Source organism: Narcine bancroftii, chromosome 2 (assembly GCF_036971445.1).
Source record: "Narcine bancroftii isolate sNarBan1 chromosome 2, sNarBan1.hap1, whole genome shotgun sequence".
NCBI classification, from domain to species: Eukaryota; Metazoa; Chordata; class Chondrichthyes; order Torpediniformes; family Narcinidae; genus Narcine; species Narcine bancroftii.
This window is the reverse complement of record NC_091470.1, coordinates 77,101,333-77,125,337: the sequence shown is the minus strand read 5'-3', so window position 1 is coordinate 77,125,337 and position 24,005 is coordinate 77,101,333. Positions and strand designations below refer to the sequence as shown.

The 24,005-nt window shown below is 41.6% G+C and overlaps 1 protein-coding gene across 2 annotated transcripts in view; it reads left to right on the top strand.

Annotated features, from left to right (window-relative positions):
- rpap1 (RNA polymerase II associated protein 1) overlaps positions 1-24,005 on the top strand; it is a 130,080-nt gene that overhangs the window by 92,028 nt on the left and 14,047 nt on the right. For both annotated transcript variants that reach the window (XM_069917153.1, XM_069917152.1), the window contains exons 18-23: positions 3,483-3,592; positions 4,727-4,922; positions 11,032-11,178; positions 13,872-14,014; positions 14,180-14,969; positions 19,348-19,524. In XM_069917153.1, coding sequence (XP_069773254.1) covers positions 3,483-3,592; positions 4,727-4,922; positions 11,032-11,178; positions 13,872-14,014; positions 14,180-14,969; positions 19,348-19,524 — 1,563 coding nt within the window. The remainder of the gene's footprint in view (positions 1-3,482; positions 3,593-4,726; positions 4,923-11,031; positions 11,179-13,871; positions 14,015-14,179; positions 14,970-19,347; positions 19,525-24,005) is intronic.

Here is a 24,005-nt window from a genome sequence, read left to right as displayed (position 1 = left end):
GTTGAGTGCATATGTTGCACACTAGGGTTTGTCTTAGTCACCAATTTTACAACAGAAGTAGAGTTCGTAGGCTTTCTTAATAAGTGCAGTCATGCTGCATCTTTCAGCCATAAATGTGTACAAGCCACGAATGTAACAGAACGTATTGCAGCTGTTGCGACATTGACGAGACATTGCTGCTGTATTGAGTTTACCTGAAGACAAGTGCTATTGCTAAGTATACTCTCTATGCTATTGTTTGAAGAGCATATGCATCAACATGGTTTAAAACTGTATCAATGTAAACACAAGTGTAGGGTGTAGTGCCACTTAAGACAAAAGTGCAGGACCTAGTGTAAAAGAGAAATATGTTGCCGGCATCATCTTGTATGAATGAGAGGTCCGTTTGAAAATCTGATAATTGGAGGAGAAAAAATGTCCTTTAATCTGGAGGTGCATTTTCAAACTCTGTGATCTTCTTCCAGAGGGAAGAGGGTGTGACTAAGCTGGAATGTGTCCTTTAAGATATTGGCTATTTTCCCAAGGTAGCGGGAAATAAAGATAGAGTTGGTGGAGAAGAGGCTGATTTGCATGAAGATCTGAGCTGTGTTCACTAATCTGCCATTTCCTGTGCTCTTGGGCAGAGCAGTTCCAAAGCTGTGATACATCTGAATGGGATGCTTTCCTATGGTGTGCATAATTTTAAAGTTGGTGCTTTCCTTACTTTTTAAAAAATATTTATGATTTTCCAAACTTAAAACTCAAAAAGTTCTCAACATTTTCAGTGTCAATGTTAACAGTATCAGTACTGACTACAATTTACAATTATCAGTTTTATACAAAGTTTTCTGCAGACTTCAAGTTCTTTTCATTCCCCCACCACCACATTTAACACTTAACTAACCACAGTTACACACAGCATTCAAAACAGTCACAACAAATTTATGGGTTTGTCACAACACAGCGGCCAGTGTTCAGCTGTTTTCTTCTCTTGACTTTTCCTGGTTGGGATAGGATGGAACCCCACCCCCAATTGAGGGATAGACGGAGAAGGAAGGGTGGCAAGGCACAATGGTCCACATTATAATCGTGCTCCTATGGAATTTAAATATGGTTGCCAAATTTAAAAAAAAAGTTTTATCCTTTTTTCTTAAGTTGTAAGTAATTTTCTCCAGGGGAACACAGCTTTGCATTTCTGTGTTCCAATGAGTAATGCTCAGGCTGGAGTTGGGGGCGGTGTGGGGGGGGGAATCTGCTATGCACTTCCTGGCCACTGCTAATGCGATCATTACAAATTGGTTTTGAAATTTGGACAGATTCATTGTCAGTCTTATATCCATTATGTTTCCCAACAGAATAACTCTGGGTCCTGCAGGAATTCTTTACCTATAATTTTTTTCTCGGACTTAGCCTCGTTTCACCCAGAAAGATATCACCTTGGTACATGTCCAGGTTGCCTGCACAAAAGATTCCTGACTCAATGCCACATCTGAAGCATTGGTCTGACAATCCTGGTTTAGATTTGTTCAATTTTTGCAGCGTCAGGTATAGCTGGTGTAGAAAGTTGTATTGTACCAGCCTGTACTGTGCATTAATGATTGCAGTATTGCTGGTCTGACTCAGGTTGGACCTTCACCTCTCATCAATAATTATTCCTTGGTCCAACTCCCACCTCTGCCTTGATTTGTGAAGGCCTGGTTTAGGTCCTTCTGTTTGGAGCAAGAAATACATTGCCGAGATGAACTTCCATGTGTTCCACCTTCGAATCATGGCCTCTGTGCGCTGGTAGGGCCAGAATTGGACCTAATTTGTCCTAAAGAAAAGACGGTGCTTTCCTTACTGATAATTGAAATTCCACAACCTGTCTCGAATCTGGATGGCCTTTTTCACCGCTTATCTATCTGCGTTGCCAATTTCAGGGATCTTGTACTCTTTGATCCCTCTGTTCACCAGCATTCCCCATGGCCCTACATTCACTTTGCATCACTGGCCTTGTTTCACTTTCAAAAAGGCATCACTTCACACTTGTCTGGAGTTAACTTCCAGAATAAGATTCTGTATACGTTACTATGACTTAGATGGGCCCTGTAGTCTCCAGAGAGATCTACATCAAAATCTTCTAAATAATTTTGTTCAAGATTCCTTTATTTAATCATGTAATAAAGCAGAAAATATAATATTACACAAAATTTCCTTCTGTTGTAAGGCAGATAAAGAGTCCTCATTAGTATTGACTGGTCCTCTTTATGGTAAGAGAAAGGGAAGCAAAAAAAGAGTCCCTTCAAAGTCACTGAGCATCTGTAGATTTGCCTCTCGTGTTCCTGCAGCCTTTGCAGATGCACGGTCTCCTGTTCACTTCATCTGCAATCCTAGCTCCAGATCCAAACCTCCAGTACGATCAGGGAGCCTTCAGGAGCCCTTCTTGCCTTCAGTACCCTCTCGAATTCCGGTTCCACAACCTGGTTTCCATGAACTAATCTCCAACAGCCTGCAGCCATGCAGTCCCCTGACCGCAAGCTGCCATCAGCCCACATTATGTGAAGCTGAGCCCCTCACTGGTCCGTTGCTGTGTAAACTATCCTGTGGACTCATCTCCTCTGCCTCTCCTTCTGAACAGGGGGGTGGGGTGGCATGGGGGGGGGGTGTTTCTCCCCATATCTAGCCATATCTAGTGCCCTGTCCTGGTTGGCTGCTCCCCCGGAATCTGCAACCCCTCGAGGCTGCTGCTGAGCATTGGTACAGCCATCTTGGGAAGAATTCTGCATTTGAAAGATTTTAAATAAAAAACACCTTTGGCTTCTTTAAAGGCTACAGTGTCAGCGATGAGGACTGGGGTTCGAATCCTGTGCTGGCTGTAAGGAGTTAGTATGTTCTCCCCGTGTCTGGGTGGGTTTTCCCTAGGGGCTCTGGTTTCCTCCCACCATTCGAAATGTACTGGGTTGTGTAGGTACAGACTGGGTGGCACAGACTGGCTGAAATGGCATGTTACCCTGCTGTAGTCCAAATTTAAAAAAAAATTAATAAAATTTAGTTTTAAAAAGGTTGTTTAAAGTCTGGCATTGGAACTGGATGGTTGGATGCTGTGGAGGAGTGCTGTGTCTCCACTCTCCTGGGTCCACAACAGCGGTAGCTTTGCTGTTGCAGTAGCTCTGGCAGCATTGCCGTTTTCCTTTCTTAATGTTATTTCTTAGTCGATGCCATCATAAACCTAACACCCAGATGACTTAATTTGCGGTTTATTCCCAAGTTGGTCTCTTTTTTACTTCTCCGCGTGTTCTCTGTGATTTAAAGCTAACTTGTATTCTCTCTATTCTCACTGTGATGAAAGGTCTTTGGCCTGAAATATTAACTTTTCTTTCCCTTTCCATGAACGCTGCCTAACCTGCTGAATCATTCAAGCATTTATCTGATTTTAGTTTGGAATGTCTTCTTGTTTGGGTCTTTGACCTTGTGTTAATCTGACCACTTCTTTCTAAAACGAACTCCCCTTGACTTTATTGCAGCCATCGTACAGACCTGTTGAGTGCCTGGAAGAACTGGAGCAGTTCTGCTCAGAGTCCTTGTTCCCACTACTTGATCAGCCTGTATTAGAGAAGATGTTTGAGGAGCTCAGGTAAGCTGGAACTGTGAGTGGTACAGACAATGTCAGTATGCAATATGAAGCAAGATTTTAAACTCTCTGTAATTTCTCAGGTTCAGTTTGAAATAGGAAAATCTTTGTTTATCCATGGTTTTCCATCATATACCTGTTAGCAAATGCCAGGGATCCCGAAATGTAACCTCTCACTGTATTTCTGCAAGTTATTTTATTCAGTCAAGCAACTATATCCCTCATTGGATTCATGGCTGCCTCCAGGTGTCCCCAACTGTGGTCCAGATATCTTTGGACCATTGTTCTGGATGATCAAACCCATGTATTGACTTCTGAATTTCTTGATCCAAAACTCCATGACAAGAAACCTTCCTTTGGTCTGAGAAGAGGAAAGCCCATTCACCCTTGTTAGCAAAAAGAAGAAAGAGGTCTGCCCATAGAACAGCTCAAGACCACACTAAAGAAAGCTGCTAACTGTGGGCATTGGAGACTTTTTTAAATAAAACCGTTCTCCTGGTTTGCTAGAGCTGGTCCAATACTGGCTGCAAGCTATCTCTGTGCAGCTATTTCAGGTAAGATCCTTGACTCATTTTCTGGTTGAACTTTGTAATCCAAGGGATGTCCAGGATGCTTTGGGGATGAAATCATGAACCTTATGGTTTTATTGAGTAAATTGATCTTGTAACTAATTGATTTGGGGCTGGCACAAAAAAGATGTGATTATATGTTGTTATCTCTCCATGAATTGCAACCTTGACATGGTAGGGAAAGAAGCTTCTGTTCTAGCACAGGGTGCAGAACTGTTCACCCACAGCTGTAAGGTCAAAGTTGAGGGAAATTTGGAAGTCTGCAGACTAGAGGAACTAGCAAATAGTGATCCCATTCCAAGACCTGAGCAGGCAGATGAGAAAGCCTCACTTCTCAGTGGCTGTGGAAGAGGCTGAATATGTCTGTCTTGGTATATCATAGGAACATAGGAAGTAGGAACAGGAGTAGGCCAAAAATGGCCCATCGAGCCTGCTCCGCCATTCAATACGATCATGGCTATCCTTGCCATCAGATTTGGACTCATTGCAGAGTTGCTAGTGTGTGATGGATTCACAAAAGTCACGTGCAAGTTTCTTCCTGTCTTTCCATGCTGTTATCTTTCCCCAGGTCCTACTCAGCCCAATGCAACCCTGAGTCCTGCCGTCCAGGTCCTGAGACAGTCCGCAGTCTAGTGTCACTGGGCTGCGATGGAGAAATGCTTCCCTTCAGACTGACGGGGCCCAAATCTCCTTTTTCATTCCTGACTGCATTACTTTATTTACTGAACACCATCTGTAATATACACAAAGGGTTGGCAGAAAAGGTAAGCTGTTTTAGCATGAGTTTAGTATTGTTGTCTTCAGATCTGGATGAAACAATTTATTTAACTCATTCTTTAAACTTCCAAGTCTCCCCTTGGTTTTAGAGGTTAAACTGCTTCAGAATCTTCACCGAGTCCCTATTGATGATTGAGGAATTTATCGCTTAGAAGCGTTAACCTTGGATGTACTACCCTGGCTGATCTCAGTTGGAAGATGGGAATGGGTCATAATGTCCATAAGCCCATTAACCACCATGTCTGCACTGACCATTAACCCCCCATTTACAGTAAATTTGCACGAATCACATGTTGCTCTCTCTGCATTCCCATAAACTCCCCCCAGACTCTACCACATACCTATGCACTTGGGGCAAGTTGCAGTGAATAATTACCCTACAAATCCAGGTCTTTAGAATGTGGGAGGGAAGCAGAAGCACCTGGAGGAATCCCACATGGTCACACTGAGAACAGAGTGGAGGTTAAGAATGAAACAGGTCTCTGGTTCAGAGATTAAAACAAAAGTGCTGGAAATGCTCAGCTTGTTGGGCAGTGTGAGAGGAATAAAGTTGGCACTTTCGATCCATGGTATTTAATTTAACATTGATTGTTTTTCTCTTTCTCTCTACGATAGCTGTCCGACATGCTGATTATATGTAGCCTTTTGTTTTTGTTGTAAAATTTGCAGCATCTGGAGTTTTTGCTTTTTGTTATGTGGAGACGGTTGTCGGGTTATGATGTATTTAATTTGCCAATGCCTCCAAATGATTCCTTGTGTAATGATCTTTCCAGAAGGCACTAAATTTGGTGCTCAGTAATGAATACTTACTTTTTAAATTCTTAAGCCAGCATTGCAGTATAAATTTTTCTTGTATGAGCCGTCTTAAATCCGATCAGGTGGATAAGACAGTTGAATTATTTGATCCTGAGAGCTCAAGTAGCATTTCTTAATTTATTAAGCATAAGATACATTGAATGGTGAGAGTAGGTCATGATTTGATGGTCTCAGTTCCCAGTTCACTCAAGGAAAGAATGGGCGAAATGATTAAAGACAATCTGATAGAGCTAGAGAGTTCCACTGTACACAAACTGGCTCTTCGGCCAGAATTGTCCCATTTGCTTGTGTTCGGTCCATATCCTTCAAAACCTTTCCCATCTATATAGCTATCTAAATATCTTTTAAATTTACATTTTTCCTTGCTTCTACACTTCTTCTGGTAGCTTGTTCCATAAACCCACCACCCTCCTTGTGAAAAATATGCCCCTCAGGTCCCTTTAAACACTTTCCTATTTCACCTTAAACCTCTACCCCTTCTCATTTTAGATCCATTAATTCCTACTCTGGGAAAAGGTTCCCCCCTCCACCCCCATCACCACACCCTGGTAGCCTCCGGACTCCAGAGAGAAATGTTGCAGCCTCTCCTTGTAATTCAAGCATACTAGTCCCAGCAATATTCTTGTAAAACCTACCGCACTCTTTCCAGCTTAATGATATTTTGCATATAGCTGGCTGACCAAAACTGTGCACAATACCCTAAGTATAGTCTCACCAACATCCTGTGCAGTTGTAATATAACGTTCTTGCTCCTGTGTTCAACACTGACTGTTGAAGGCAAGCATGCCAAATACCTTCCTCGTCACCTTATCCACCTTTGTCACTGCTTTCATTGAGCTTTTTACCTGCATTCCCAAGTTTCTTCGTCTAACATGTTCCCCACCATTCACTGTTCAAGTCATGTTCTGGTTTAATCTATCTTTCACTTGTCCAAGTTGACTTCTATCTGCTATTTGTTGACCCACTCTCCCATTTCATCTAGAAATTGTTGTAATCTTAGATAATATTTTCACTGATAATGACTATGCCACCAATCTTGGTGTCATCTGTAAACTTACTAACCATATATACTGTCATTAATATAGAAGGTAAACAACACTGGACTCAGTACTGATCCTTGCAGCTCAACACTAGCCACAGGTCTCCAATCTGAGTATCAGCACTCTACTTCCACCCTCAGTCGCCCACCATCAAGCCTGGTCTCTAACCAATTGACCAAGCTCAGTGAGATCTCATGCGTTCTGCCTTGTGGTGCTTTGCTGGTGAATGTTTTGTTGGCATTTATAAAAGTTCAAAGTTTCAAAGGTTCCTTTTATTGTCACATAATAATACATTAAAAACAAAGAGTCACCATGGCCATTTCCCAGTGTCCCTAATAATAGGAGAAATAGAAGCAAAAGAGAGACTTTTCAGAGTCGCTGAGTGTCTGTGGATTCACCTCCAGCTGCAGTTTGAACATACTCCAGTTCAAACCATCGGCCACCCAAGCTCCAAATCCAGTCCTCTGATCAGGAAGCCTTCAGCGCCTGATGCCCTTTGGGAACCCTTCTTGGCCTCAGAACCTTCTTGACTTCCAGTTCCGATACAAGGTTCCCATGAGCCATTCTCCAGCAGCCTGCAGCTTTTGTGTCTCCTTCACCTGTGAGTCACCAGTAGCCCGTAGTGTGTGTGAGTCCTTTGAATGCAGGTTGCCAACCACCCGCAGCCTGTGTGGGTTCTTCAGCCACTGAACCCCTCGCTGGACTGCTGCTGCAGTCACCTTTTCTGTAGGGTCGTCTCCTGTGCTTCTCCTTTTCCATGAGTATCTTCTCCCTGTTTCGTGTGCTCTACGCTGGTCTGCTGCTTCCCCTGAGTCTGAAACCCTTTGTGGTATGCTGCCCAGCATAGGCACTGCCATCTTGGGCACAGACTCCGTGGTTGCACGATTTAAACAGGCACCATTGGCTCCTTTAACAGGCCGTTTAAAGCTCAGAGCCATTGGCATTACAGCTGGGCAGTAGTACCCTGTGGAGCTGTGCTGTATCTCCATACCAGAGACAGCAGTGTCATTATAGCTGTTCCTCCATGCTGACATTTTTTAAAATATAAGTTTGCACATTCTCATCTTGACAGTATGAGTCTTCATCTTCCGCTCAAGTACATGTGGGTTGGTAAATTTCACCCTGTGTGGCTGAATGGCAGATGAATCAGGGGTAAGCTGATGGACATGGGGAGAGGGGTCTGATGGGAAAGCCCTGAAATTAGGCATGGACTTATTTGGCTGAGTGGCCTCCTTTTGTTTTGTGAGAAACTACAAGATGAAGGCATTTACTCTTGTCCCACATTGCCTGTTGGAGGTTTGCAACAAGTCCCATTTCCTTTTATCTCTGCTGACCTCTGTTGCCTAGATTTTAAAATTCTCACAGAACTATAGGATTATGTCTCATGGAAGGAAGTAATTTGCTCCTTTGCACCTTTGCCATCTCTTTTGTAGAGCTAACTAATAAGTAATGCTCACTTCTTTTTCCATGGACCTTGATTAAGTCCTTATTTTCAAAACTTCTGTTACCTCGTACTTCCCTGCTCCTATAAATCCCATAGCCTTACAACTGGGTCTCTGCCCTTCTCCATTTTCAACCTCTTGCATATCCCCATGCCATTAGATCACTCTGGCAGTAGTGTTTGCAGCTCCTCCTTGCTAAACTCTGAAATTTTCTCTCAAAACTAATTTGTCTTTCTAGCTTTTCCACCAAGATGAGCTTTAAAATCTTCTCTGGTCAAGCTGTCCGAATATCTCCTTATTGGATTTGATGTCAAATTTTCTTTGATAACCTCTGTTTTCCATGGAACATTCTAGTATCTTGAACATGCTATATTAATGAAAGTTATTAATTTTACAAAGGTCCCAGTTTTGCCCTATCATAATGGCTCTAATAACTGCTGTCAGCACAAGTGCAACAAATATATCCTTTGCTTTTTTAAAATGTTTTAAGACAAATTTAGTGATACAGCATGGTAATGTGCCCTTCCAGACCACGAGCCTGCGTAACCCAATTACACCCACATTACCAATTTACCAACTAAACCCATATATTTTTTGGAACATGGGAGTAAACTGTAGCACCTGGAGATAACCCACACAATCACAGGGAGAACATAGACACTCTTTAGAGACGGTGTTGGATTTGGACCTGGGTCACTGGCGCTGTAATGGCATCGCACTAACGGCTGAGCTAACTCTGCCCCCTGCCATGTAATCCATGCCACCTGTGTACATTATGTGTACATTGGCGAGAGGAAGTGATTGCAATGGACAGTAACATCATCCTTGCTAAACATCATAACACGATGCAATTATTTGAGGCAGCAATATTCTCCAGAAGCAAGAATGATCATATTTGGACCAAGGAACAAGTTGAAAAGCTACTTTCAATTCTCCTTCCGTGCTATTAATTACTCTGCAAGAACATATCTGACAGATCACCCTTGCAGTGATTGCAGACTCCAAGTCAAACCATGAGCGTGCAGATTAATCCACTGAATTTCGCAGTGAAATCAATATGACCTCTGGCGATGTGAGGTGAATGGAATTTTTTTCTTCCGAACAAATATGACTAGTTGTCTGTTCACAATGAACCAAGTACATAGTTTGTTTTAGCAATCACAAATTCTAGGTGCTGAAAATCTGAAACCAGAGCAGCAAATGCAAGAAACAATCAGCAGGTCAGGCAGTAAGAGCATAAGAAATAGGAGCAGGAGTGGGCTATCTGGCCCGGCGAGCCTGCTCCGCCATTCAATGTGATCATGACTGATCTAATGATGGGCATATCTCCACCTCCCTGCCTTTCTCCCATATCCTTTCATTCCCCTACTATGTAAAAATCTATCCAAGCTTGTCTTAAATATATTTACTGCTTCAATGGGCAGCGAATTCCACAGATTCAGCACCCTCTGGGAAAAGCCGTTCCTCCTCATCAGTCCGAAATCTACTACTTTGAATTTTGAGGCTATGTCCCCTAGTTCTGGTTTCCCCCACTAATGTAAACAACTAACCTACCTCTATCAAATCTATTCCTTTCATAATTTTATGTTTCTATAAAATTCCCTCTCATTCTTCTAATTTCCAGTGAGTACAGTCCCAGATGACTCAATCTCTCATAGACTCACCCCCTCCTCTCTGGAATCAACCTGATGAGCTCCTCTGTACCGCCTCCAAAGCCAGTACATCCTTCCTCAGTAAGGAGACCTGAACTGCACACATTACTCTTGATGTGGCCTCATTAGTACTTTGTACTCTAGAGGGAAAATCATAGTTAGCATTACAGTTTTAAGACCTGACTTTGACCTTTAACTTTGCATATTTTTCCACAGATGCAGCTTTGCCTGTTTTCCCACCATTTATTGATTTTATTTTGAGTACTATCCTTTGTGACAAGTTATCAAAATATCAAAAGCAAAAGACTGTTGACTTGTCACTTTCACTCATGACAAACTATGGCTGGAGTCACCTGCCAAGCTAAAGGGTTAATGCATGGGGTTCACAGTGTAAGTGTTGACCAGACCTTGGGTTGTTGCACCACTACACACTCAACTTTCTCATGATTTGTCTTTCATTTTTCTTTGGCTTGGCTTCGCGGACGAAGATTTATGGAGGGGGTAAATAGATTCATTATACTGTATCTATTGAACATTCAGTAAAGTTTGGATTCTATATTCACTGTGCCTCATCAGTAAAATGATTAATTAATAATACAACTAATTGCACTTGGATCAAGAGGTGACACTTGACAGATCTCTCTTCTGTGCAGGGCCATGATCAATACAGTAATTGATACTGGTTTATGGATAACATTCTTTCCCTTGCTCTTCTGAACAAGTTTATTTTACCTTTTTGTTGATCAAAGCTCTGAAGGAATACGGAGAAAAGACGAAGCTAGCCCACTGTTCAGCCGCCATTCCAGTGAATGGCAGAAAAAGAACAGGAAGAAGTGCCTAATCCTATTCCCATGTTCACTTACCCATCCTCAAAAATCAAGCGAGCAAGAAAGAATCCAGAATAAGGTCATAAGATATAGAAGCAGAAATAGGCTATTCAGCCCATTGAGCCTGCCCTGACATTTAATAAGAGGCTAGATTCTTAAAATTTGATTATGGAAACACTTTGGGTAATGAGTTAAGATGCAATTGAAAGATAGAGCTGGCTCAAGAGGATGAACAATATCTTGTCCCTGTGTGGTGGCCTGGTATTTGGTCCTCTCTCAGATTTTCATTTATTGTTTCTTCCACCTGCTTTGTTTGTAGTGCTCTACCATTTTACACAGCAAAGGCCTGAGGGATTACTTGGTCCACTGCTGCAAGGGGAGCCCGTCGATAAACCACAAGTCTGCTTGGGTGTTGCGGCATGAGTTCCACTTCCAGCACCTGGTGCTTAAACTGGCATCCAAGACGGTGAGTGACGTTCTCCAGTGGAAGGTTCATAGCCTCGCTTGCGCATGCGCTACAGTGAGCGGTTCCTTTGTGGCACAAGGCTTCGAGCTCAAATGGAGACCTGAACCAATAAAATAGGCTGTGCTTCAAGTCCATCACTCCAAGCGTGCCAACTTTCCTTTTCACTTTCCGAAGTAGAGACCTGAACCAATGATACAGGCTCCACTTCAAGTCTATTTCTCCGAGCGTGCCACCCCTTCTCCTTGGCTCCCTCCGATTTTTCACCTCTCAGGGGAAAGTGGGCCAAGGAACAGCAAACAGCAATTTACTTGGACAAGTACAAGGTGTTGTACTTTGGCTGGTTAAACAGGGAGGGATTTGCATGGTGAACGATAGGCCCGTAGAGAGTCTTTAAGTACAAGAAGACTCAGGGGCACAGATACTTAGTTCTCTGAAAGTAGTGACACAGGTAGACAGAGAGGTGGAGAAGGCATTTGGCACATTTGTTTCATCCGTCAGGTCATTGAGTACAGGAGCAAGAATGTCATGTGGCAGCTGTACAAAACATTGGTGAGACCACATTTGGAGTATTGTGCACAGTTCCGGTCACTCAGCTGTAGGAAAGGTGTCATTAACCTGAGAAAGGATTCAGAAAAGATGGGACTATTCTGTGGAGAGTTTAATGGTAAAGGGGTGATTAAAATCATGAGGGGCATAGAAAATAGTCATAGTCTTCCTCCCAGAGGAAAGGAGTCTAAAATTAGAGGGAACAGATATAAGGTGAGAGGGGAACAATTTTAAAGGGACATGAGAGGCTCCTTCTTCATACAGAGAGAGTGGTGAATATTTAGAATGAGCTGACTGAGGAAGTAGAAAAGCAGGAACAATTGTAATCTTAAAAAGACATTTAGAGAGAAGTGTGGGGAGGAAAAGTTTAGAGGAATAGGAGCCAAGTGCAGGCAAATAGGAGTAGCTTGGTTGTCATGGACAATTTTTAGGCCAAAGGGCTGGTTTCAATGCTGGAGTTCTCCATGCATATGATAGCACCTAATAGCCTGAGCACGCCTGGCATTGTCTGATCGTGGAAGCTAAGCAGGCACAGAGCTGGTCAGTACATGGAGGGGAGACCACTTAGAAATACCAGGTGTTGTAGGTTTCTGTGAGGGGCGCTGGACAAAGTGACAACTCTGTCTTACAGTGGACAAAAAGTTAAAGAATTTCATCTATGTAACATTTTAAATGTAGTATTACATGACAATAATGGAACTTTTTACCTTTAACTATGACCTCCCTCTTGCAGACTTTATTTCCAATAGATATGGTAGATTTATTCCAAGTTTTATGCCCCTTCTTTTCCCTGGACTGCCCAGTTCTCAAATTCCCTCTCACTTTTTCCCATCCCTTTCCCTCTTTCTATAACAATATGAGAATCCAAGAAGCTTACTTTTGATTGAGGCCAAGGGACTTTGATGGGATAGTGATGGGATAGGAATGGAGAGAATCAGAACCTTCAAGTTCCTGGAGTCCACATCTCAAAAGACCTTTCCTGATGCCAGTATATCAAGGCAACCATGAAGAAGGCACTCCTGTGCTGCTTCTTTCTTGGGAGTCTGTGGAGATTTGGCATGTCATCAGATACTCTATCAAATTTCAGCAGGTGCATGCTAGAAAGTAGACTGACTAGTTGCATCACAGCCAAATTGGCTATAAAACTGCCTAGGAATGCAAAAGGCTGCGGATGGTAGCAAACACAGCCAGGTCCATCTCGGGCTTTGAACTCCCATCCATCTATGTGAAGTGCTGCCTCAAGAAGGTACCCAACATTATAAAGGGCCTTCACCACCCTGATAACAACTCTTCTCACCTCATGCAGTTTTGGTTGCCTTGATGATATCCTTGCCTTGGAGGGAGTGCAGAGAAGGTTCACTAGGCTGATACTGGGGATGGAGGGACTTGCATATGAAGAAAGGTGGATAGACTAGGCTTGTATTCTCTGGAATTTAGAAGATGGGGGGGGGGGATCTTATAGAAACTTTAAAAATTCTTAAGGGTTTAGACAGACTAGACGCAGGAAGGTTGTTTCCAATGCTGGGAGAAACCAGAACCAGGGGTCATAGTTTAAGGATAAGGGGGAATTTTTTTAGGAGTGAGGTGAGGAAAAATAGTGGTAAATGTGTGGAATTCTTTGCCACAGGAAGTAGTTGAGGTCGGTTCCCTGTCAATATTTAAGTGTAGGTTAGATTTGGCCCTTATGGCCAAGGGGATTAGGGGGTATGGGGAGAAGGCAGGAACTGGGTACTGATCAGCCATGATCATAATGAATGGCGGTGTAGACTTGAAGGGCCAAATGGCCTACTCCTACTTCTATGTTACCTTTAGAAGAGTTAGAAACCTGAAAACCAGCACCTCTAAATTCATGAACATTTTCTTTCCAACAGCTATCAGACTCTTGAACCTCCCCTTGCTACACTAATCTTGAACTATCTGAACTATTGCAAGTCACTTTTTTGCAGTTGCACCACCTTGTATATAATCTATCTTGTGTATTTATTGTCTCTTATTTAATTAAATTATTTCACCATTATGTTTTATCTTTACAAGTAAGAATGTCAGATGTGTACATTGTAAAATGTGTATGACAACAAACTCATTCTTATCATTATGAATCCCTCTGGGGGAAGGTAGGGGAAATCTAATGCTATCAATGGTTTCAGGTTGCTCTCAATCCTCAAGTTGCCCAGCAAGCTCCACTTTATCACTACGCTGCACTGAAATTACTAAGTCTGCTGCTACCAGGAAGTGAGTTCTTGGCCCAAGACCTCCTGTCTGGAGTGGCCTTTAACCAGGCTTTGATACCGTAAGTAATTCAATGCACAATATCCCATAGCCTTTTTTTGGTGAATTGCTTCTGAACACGAGTTGCTTATTGCAAAGCCTCTTCTTGAAGGCAGAGGTGGCTGTGAGCATCCTTGGCATTGGCGATTGGGCTTTGTTTTCAGTGGTTGACTTTCTGCGTTCACAGGGAGGGCAAAGCTGGTGGACCCGAAGCAGAAGACCTATTGCACATCCTCCAGCTTGGAGCCAACAGGGGTACAGTGGAGAATGTTTGTGCAAACCCGACCCGAGGGTCGCTGCTGGGTGCAGCCTTCAGCCAGCTTCCCACCATCCGTTCCCGGTACATCGCTCACTTCGCCCACCTCCGTGATTCTGCTGTACGGTCCCAGACTTCCTATGCAGGTCAGAACCACTTGGTCCAATCAGTGCTGCTGCCTGAAATGACTGGTCCTCTTCTGCCAGCTGATTGGGCCTTCCTTCCTCTGATCAACCTGTACAACCAAGTGAACCGGGAAGAAGTGAAGGGCGGTATGGTGGATTCTCTTCCTGAAAGCCTCGTGGAGTTGGTGAGCAGTAGCCTCCGATGGGTGCTTTTGCTGGAGACCTGGCGCAGTGGACACCTACAGGGGCTGCCCCTGGCTGCCAAGCTGGCACGACTCTCCTGTGTGTTCCTCACTGGCAGCAGCTTGTTTCTGGAGCCACCCATCCATGAAAACCTTTCTGCCCTTCTGTCTGTCTACTGCCACTGGAAGAGGATGGAATCCCTGGACCTCATTGTCCCATTGCCAGGCCTGGCCTCCTTCCATGATCTGTATGTGAACCTCCTTGAACAGTTCGAGAGTGTCTCATTTGGTGACCAGCTTTTCGGCTGCTTTCTCCTGCTGCCCCTGCAGAGGAGGTTTGATGGCCGGCTACGCCAGGCAGTCTTTGGGGAGCATGTCAGCGTGTTGCGGGCACTGGGAGTGCCGCTGAAGCAGGTATGTGATCCATTGGTGCTGTTTTAGATACCAAACTGTGGACACCCATATATTGGAGGATCAACTCCTTGTATTCTTTCGACACTCTCTCCAATCAGATGGCATTAATATGGACTTCTCCAATACTCACTCCCCTTATCTCTCTCTTTCTCCGTATCCCTCTGTCTTCTTTCTTCCAGTAACCCACCCCTCCTCTTCTCTCTCCTGATAGAGAGCTTCCCTTCTCCATCACTTCTCAGCCTTTTTCTTTTCTACCTTCCTCCTGGTATTCACCTATGACCTTTCACCTGTTAACGTGTGGTCCTCATCCTTCCTCTTCCTCCCTATCTTGTTTCTCTTTCTCCCCCCTCCGGCCACCTTTTTCTTTAGGCGTCTGCCTGTTTTTGCTTATACCTGACCAACCCAGGCCTGATATGTCAGTTACCCTTATGGATGCACTCAACCCCAGTTTCTGTTTCATCTCACAGGCCAATTTCTTTGGTGAGAGAAAATAAAACAAATTGTAGGTCATCTGCGATAAAAGCAGAAAATACTCAGAAGGTCAGGCAGTATTTGTGAAGAGACTTAATAACCATAACCATATAACCATTTATGGAGCGGAAACAGGCCATGTTGGCCTTTCGAGTCCGCACCAGTTCACTGATTTTGTGCGCCCTCTTCAGGCATTGGTCCCGGTAGATCTTCATTCAATAACGATGGGCAAAATACTTTCAAAATTGATTGACTGTATTATAACATGTTATATATATATATATTGTGTATTATCTCTTTAGTATAATGAGAAAAATAAGAGATGAAAATGGGGAAAAGGGGGATGGAAGTGGCAAAGAGATGGATGCAAGATATAAGATGGCCATGTTCAACTATATGACTAAAAACATTAATCGAATACATAACCAAATTAAAAGGAAGAGGCTACTAAATTTATTGAAGAAGGAAAAAATAGATATAGCATTTGTGCAGGAAACGCATCTAAATGAAGTGGAACATAACAAACTAAAGAGAGACTGGGTAGGACACGTAATGGCAGCATCCTATAACTCAAAAGCTAGAAGTGAGGCCAAACTAGTTAACAAAAATGTACCAATCAAAATAGAGGAGGAAATAATAGATCCAGCAGGGAGGTATGCAATGATAAAGTGTCAGATGTACTCAGAATTTTGGAATTTGCTCAATATATATGCGCCTAATGAGGAAGTGTTAACATTTTGGGTCAAAAAGCCCTGCACCAGAAACGTTAACTGTTTTTCACCCCACTTATGTGGCTGGAGCTGCTGAATGGTTCCAGTGTTTTGTAAACAAGAACATCTGCAGTTGCTGGGGTCTATTTGCATCTGGGGTTCAGATGGTAAGGAAGGTGGACAGTACCACCAGTGAAGACTGGCAACTGAATTCAATCTCGAAAATCAGTCTAGATTGGATTCATTTGCAAGCATAGCTCATTGAATTGGACACGATCCCCCAGAAAGTTGGAGTCCATTGCGGTCTTGAGCAGAGCATGACACCTTATGGCTGTTGGCTGCGAATGTATGTGAAACAATTTTGAAGAACTCGTGGTAAGATGATTCAGCACATAATTTTAATGCTCCTTAGAGTAGTGGTTCTCAACCTTTTTCTTTCCACTCACATACCACTTCAAGTATTCCCTATGCCATAGATGCTCTGTGATTAGTAAGGGATGGCTTAAGGTGGTATGTGGGTGGAAATAAAATATTTGAAAACCATTGTTTTAATTGTACCTAATTGACTCGTTATGTGCACTGTTTCAGAACTCTAAAGGAAATGGGCCAATGGCATTTTTTCTCAAGCAAAATATTTGAGCAGTGATTCTCAACCTTCCCTTCCCACTCACTTCCCACCTTAAGCCATCCCTTACTAATCACAGAGCACCGATAGCACCGGGATTACTTAAAATGGGATGTGAGTGGAAAGAAAAAGGTTGAGAGCCACTGCCTTAGAAGTAACTAAGGCATAGCCAGTTTGGACAAAGTGGAATGATTGTGCATGTGTGTGTCTTGCTTCGCATGCTGATGTCAGGTGCTTTTCTTCAGGAGTGTCACTGTATAAATTACAAAAGGGGTCGTTATCATGTGTGTTCCAAATTGTGATTGTTCACCTCAGAGCAGAAAAGGTCAAAGAAAAATTTAAGAAGGTGTTCAGAATTATGATGGCTCTTCAAAAAATGCATAAGAAATATCTCCACACAGAGTAGAAAGATACAGGCCATGGTTTAAGATGATTTTGCAGAATCATTCGAGAAACAAACACATTTTTTGTGGGGCAGGTTACAATAATTTGGAACATAAACATGAGGAAGAATCAGCAAAAGAGTGTCTCAGCCCTAGTCTCTTGATGAATTGGATCATGCCTTTCCCTCTGCCTCACCTATTTTTCAGCTTGCTTCCTTAATGGTCAAAAATCTATCATTATCAGCTTTGAATACTCTTTATACTTGAAAGCATAACGTTGGGTAACCATTTGACAAAGATTCACCAACTCTCTAAAACCTTACACCCTGGGGTTTATCTCCTACTTGTGGTACACAGCTCAGATTATCACACAAACCCCACCCCCACTCCTCCACTGCCACTGAAAAGTCGCCACGCATTTGACCCCAGCCTTCAAGTACAGCTTCTTTCCCGCTTTTATCAGACTCTGATTGAACCTGACACCAGCCTTTCTTCTGCACTAGCTGATCACACTCTGAAACTCTGCTCTGTGCTCTTACTGCTTTGTTACGTATGAATTGACCAGATGGACTGTTTGCAAAACAACATCTCAGTACACCTGAAAATAAATATGGACTCTTGCAATCAACAAAATAGCCTCTCAATGTTTAATCTGTTCATCCTTCTAAGAACCTCTTGTATCTCAATGACTCACCCTCTCAATTCCTCCAAACTCCAGGAAATATTGGCCCAAATTTCTCTCCTCCAAATCTTTCCTTGAATGTAGACATCAAAATATGCATACAAGGTACATAACATGGTAAAAAGAATACATAATACAGTACATGGTACTTGCAGTTTAAACCCAATGTAGAAGCAGGCAGACCTACCTGAGTTTCCAATCCTTTTGTTCTCAAGGCCTTCGATTCCTTCACTCTGTCCATATCAATGACCGAGATCTCCCAATGGCCAATTATTTAAATTCTTTGCTCCACTCCCGCACTGACATATCTGTCCATGGCCTGATTTAGCTGCACTGTCAAACCAAGACCACCCGCAAATTGGAGGAGCAACACCTAATTTTCTATCTGGGCATTCCAACTGGATGGCATTAACATCGACTTCTTCGTTTCTGCTAGCCTACTCCCTTCTCTTCTTTCCTTCAGCTCTCCACCCCCTTCCCTTTCCATCCCTCCTCCCCCTGTCGGCTGATATGCTCTCCATCCTTTATCCACCTATTACTTCCTTCCCCTACCCCAACCATTCTGTTTGGGTGCTTGCCGACATTTTGCTCATACCTTGATGAAGGGCTCAAGCCTGAAATGTTGATTATATATCTTTATCTTTGCCATGTAATATACACTGTTTGACCTGCTGAGTTTCTCCAGCATTGTGTTTTTACTTCAATCATGGTGTCTGCAGACATTCGTGTTTTAGTATTCTTAATTCTGTTGAACCTGCATGTTAGTTTTGTGCCTCATGCATCAGCTCTTCACAAACTCCCTGCGCTCCACCATTTTCTAGATTTTCACCATTTAAGAAAAGTTGATTCAGGATTTTTACAATCAATAAATAACATGCAATTTTCCAGCAAAACTGCTTCATCTGACAGCTTCTTTCTCACTCACTCAATCTGCTGTACCTTTGTACACTCCGTTGTGTCCTTGGGTCACTTGGATGCACTCCTTTTTCCCCCTTTCATTTATATTGTTAATGCCCTACAATTAACAATTTGTCCACTTAAAATGAATTTCTCTATTATTTTCTCTTCTGTTTGTAACCAATCTTAAGCTAATATATATTGTCCCAACGCCTTTTAGTAATGCTTTTGAAAATCCAGTCACAGTATATACTGCGGCTGCCCCTTTGCTCATTCCTGGTCGTATCCACAAAAACACTTGAAGTCATAGAATTATACAGCATAGCACAAGCCCTTTTCCCTCAACTCATCAAACAATGCAGAAATATGCCAGGTCAGGAAAAATAAAACACTGGAAAAGTGGGGCGTTTTAAGGATTGATGTAGGAGCAGAGAAAGAGAAACCTGGAGCCTGAGTGTGGTTTGATTAATGAGGCAAATGCCAGCAGTAATGCACCAGAGACTAACATTGAAGAGCACAAAGTTTTGACAGGAGTTTGTGTGGAAGGATTGCACTGAGGATGAAGATGTTCTGATGGAGTTGTCATGCTTTGCAATCTCTTTTGGAATAGCTACCAATCCCCTTGGAAAATTACACGCACCCCATGGAGTCTTCATTGGATCTGCTCCGCCAGTATTTCAAGACCTTGGTGACCGGCTCCCTACGCCTCAGCTGGTGTCCTGTGCTCTATGTGGTGGCTGTTGCTCAAGTCAACAGCTTCATCTTCTCCCAGGAGGCAGTTGATGAGGTACAATTTACTGTGGCTAAAAACATGTTGGAATTGATATGGATTAATTTTAGTTTATTTCTGCCCTCCTCAGACCAATGTCCTTGCTCTTGCCTCTGTTGCCGCTGGATACAGCTGTTTCTCTGCTCTCATTTTCTCCACAATCTTCAGCTTGTCCTAAATTCCATAGCTCTTAACTTGAAGCACACAAAGTCCTCACTGACTTCCTGCTTCCACGTTATAATCACCCTTTGTAAACATACCTCGACAAAAGTATTAAGGAATTTGAAACAAAAGCAGGAAATGAGAGAAATAGCTGATCAACTGAATAAAAGGCAAACCAGGGTCTGAAAAGCTTCATCCTTTGAAAACTCTTACACCACAGTGGATTAGAGATATCAACCACTCAGTTATGTCTGTGCAACACTCAGAGTGAAGAAGTTGCAATCTTTTTTTAAATTTTTTTTATTTTTCACACTATAAACCAAATTGACCAAGATACATACAGACATTTTTCTTCATAAATATATAGTGTCGTTTTCTCCCCCTTTTCCCCCCTCCCTTCCCTCCCTCCCTCACTCCCTTCCCCATTTATTTAAAGTTCAATCTATAAGATACATTAAACCCGTTAAACAATGTTGTCACTTAATAAAAATAAACAAGAAATTTTACTGAGTCAGTTCTTTTCATTATCTTCTCCTTCTGTCATTTTAGGTGGTAGAAGTCCATGGTAGGATTTCTCTATTGTGTTTCATGTATGGCTCCTATATTTGTTCGAATATTGTAATGTTATTTCTTAAATTATATGTTACTTTTTCTAATGGAATACATTTATTCATTTCTATATACCATTGTTGTATTCTCAAGTTGTCTTCTAATTTCCAGGTTGACATGATACATTTTTTTGCTACAGCTAGGGCTATCATAACAAATCGAGTCCAAATTCTTTGTTTCTTATATTACTTAGGAGGAAGATCTCTGGGTTTTTTTAGTATATTGCTTTTTGTGATTTTATTTAATATCTGGTTTAGATCTTCCCAAAATTTTTCCACATTCTCACATGTCCAAATTGCATGAATTGTTGTTCCCGTTTCCTTTTTACAGCAAAAACATGTGTCTGATACTGTTGGGCCCCATTTATTTAACTTTTGAGATGTGATGTATAGCCTGTGTATCCAGTTATATTGTATCATGCGTAACCTCGTGTTTATTGTATTTCTCATATTTCCAGAGCATAGCTTTTCCCATGTTTCATTCTTTATCTTTATGTTTAGATCTTGTTCCCATTTTTGTTTAGGTTTACCGTTTGTTTCCTCGTTCTCTTTTTCTTGCTGTTTGATGTACATGTTTGTTACAAACTTTTTAATTATCATTGTGTCTGTAATCACATATTCAAAATTTCTTCCTTCTGGTAACCTCAGACTGTTTCCCAATTTGTCCTTCAAGTAGGTTTTCAGTTGGTAGTATGCAAACATTGTATCATGAGTTATATATATCCTTCATTTGTTCAAAGGATAATAATTTATTTCCCGAAAAACAATTTTCTATTCTTTTGATCCCTTTTCTCTCCCATTCTCTAAAGGAAAGGTTATCTATTGTGAAAGGGATTAACTGATTTTGCGTCAATATTAGTTTTGGTAGTTGGTAATTTGTTTTATTCCTTTCTACATGAATCTTCTTCCAAATGTTGAGCAGATAATGCAATACCGGTGAATTCCTACGTTGCACCAATTTTTCATCCCATTTATATAGTATATGTTCAGGTATCTTCTCCCCTATTTTATCTAGTTCTAATCTGGTCCAATCTGGTTTTTCCCTTGTTTGATAAAAATTTGATAGGTATCTTAATTGTGCGGCTCCATAATAATTCTTAAAGTTTGGTAGTTGTAAGCCTCCTTGTTTGTACCATTCTGTTAATTTATCTAGTGCTATCCTCAGTTTCCCCCCCTTTCCATAAGAATTTCCTTATTATTTTCTTTAACTCCTTGAAGAATTTCTCTGTTAGGTGTATTGGTAATGACTGAAATAGGTATTGTATCCTTGGGAAAATATTCATTTTAATACAGTTTATCCTTCCTATCAGTGTCAGTGGTAAGTCTTTCCAATGCTCTAAGTCGTCTTGTAATTTTTTCATTAATGGATGGTAATTGAGTTTATATAGATGGCCGAGGTTTTTATTTAGTTGTATACCTAGGTATCGCATTGCTTGTGTTTGCCATCTAAATGGCGATTCTTTCTTAAACTTTGTGAAATCCGCATTATTCATTGGCATTGCTTCACTTTTATTTGCGTTGATCTTGTACCCCGATACTTCTCCATATTCCTTCAATTTCCTATGTAATTCTTTTATTGATATTTCTGGTTCTGTTAAGTATATTATAACGTCATCTGCAAATAGACTGATTTTATATTCCTTCTCTTTTATTTTTATCCCTTTTATTTTATTTTCTCTTCTTATCAGTTCTGCTAGTGGTTCTATAGCTAACGCGAACAGTGAGGGAGATAGTGGACATCCCTGCCTTGTTGATCTGCTTAAGTTAAATTGTTTTGATATATATCCATTTACTGTCACTTTCGCTAATGGCCCCTTATATAATGCTTTAATCCAATTAATGGAGCTGCTCAACATCCATTGGAGCGCTTTCATCCCTAACGTCGAAGTACTCGAGATGGCAGAGGTCGACAGCATCGAGTCCACGCTGCTGAAGATCCAGCTGCGCTGGGTGGGTCACGTCTCCAGAATGGAGGATCATCACCTTCCCAAGATCGTGTTATATGGCGAGCTCTCCACTGGCCACCGTGACAGAGGTGCACCAAAGAAAAGGTACAAGGACTGCCTAAAGAAATCTCTTGGTGCCTGCCACATTGACCACCGCCAATGGGCTGATATCGCCTCAAACCGTGCATCTTGGCGCCTCACAGTTTGGCGGGCAGCAACCTCCTTTGAAGAAGACCACAGAGCCCACCTCACTGACAAAAGGCAAAGGAGGAAAAACCCAACACCCAACCCCAACCAACCAATTTTCCCCTGCAGCTGCAACCGTGTCTGCCTGTCCCGCATCGGACTTGTCAGCCACAAACGAGCCTGCAGCTGACGTGGACTTTTTACCCCCTCCATAAATCTTCGTCCGCGAAGCCAAGCCAAAGAAGAATCCAATTAATATATTTCTCTGGTAGGCTGAATTTTTGTAGTACTTTGAATAAATAATTCCATTCTACTCTGTCAAAGGCCTTCTCTGCGTCTAAAGCAACCGCTACTGTTGGAGTTTTATTTCCTTCTACTGCATGAATTAAGTTAATAAATTTACAGATATTGTCTGTTGTTCGTCTTTTTTTAATAAATCCAGTTTGGTCTAGATTTACTATTTTTGGTACATAGTTGGCCAATCTGTTTGCTAATAGTTTAGCTTTTATCTTATAATCTGTGTTAAGTAAAGATATTGGTCTATATGATGCTGGTGCAAGTAGATCTTTCCCTGTCTTTGGTATTACTGTAATTATTGCTGTTTTGCATGAATCTGGTATTCTTTGTGTTTTATGAATCTGGTTGATTACTTCCAGAAGGGGAGGAATTAATAAGTCTTTAAATGTTTTATAGAATTCTATTGGGAATACATCCTCTCCTGGTGTTTTATTGTTCGGTAGTTTTTTTAAATATCTCCTGTAATTCTTCTATTTCAAATGGTTTTATTAATTTATTTTGCTCCTCTGTTTGTAATTTCGGTAGTTCAATTTTAGTTAGAAATTCATCTATTTTGTCTTCTTTCCCTTCGTTTTTAGTTTGATATAATTGCTCGTAGAATTCCCTGAAGTTTTCATTGATCTCCGTTGGATTATATGTAATTTGTTTGTCCTTTTTCCTTAATGCCAATACCATTCTTTTAGTTTGTTCTGCCTTAAGCTGCCATGCTAGAATTTTGTGCGTTTTTTCTCCTAGCTTATAATATTTCTGTTTTGTCTTCATTATATTTTTCTCCACCTTATATGTTTGTAGTGTTTCATATTTTATTTTTTTAACTGCCAATTCTCTTCTTTTAGTTGTATCTTCCTTTATTGCTAATTCTTTTTCTATATTTGTTATTTCCCTTTCCAACTGTTCTGTTTCCCGATTGTAGTCCTTCTTCATCTTAGTTACATAACTTATTATTAGCCTTCTGATAAACGGTTTCATTGCGTCCCATAGTATAAACTTATCTTTCACTGATTCCGTATTTATATCAAAGTACATTTTAATTTGTCGTTCAATTAATTCTCTAAAATCCTGTCTTTTAAGTAGCATGGAGTTTAATCTCCATCTATACATTCTTGGTGGGATGTCCTCTAGCTCTATTGCCAATAACAGGGATGAGTGGTCCGATAATAGTCTAGCTTTATATTCCGTTTTCCTAACTCTCCCTTGAATGTGGGCTGATAACAGGAATAGGTCTATCCTTGAGTATGTTTTATGTCTACCTGAATAGTATGAATATTCCTTTTCCTTTGGGTGTTGTTTCCTCCATATA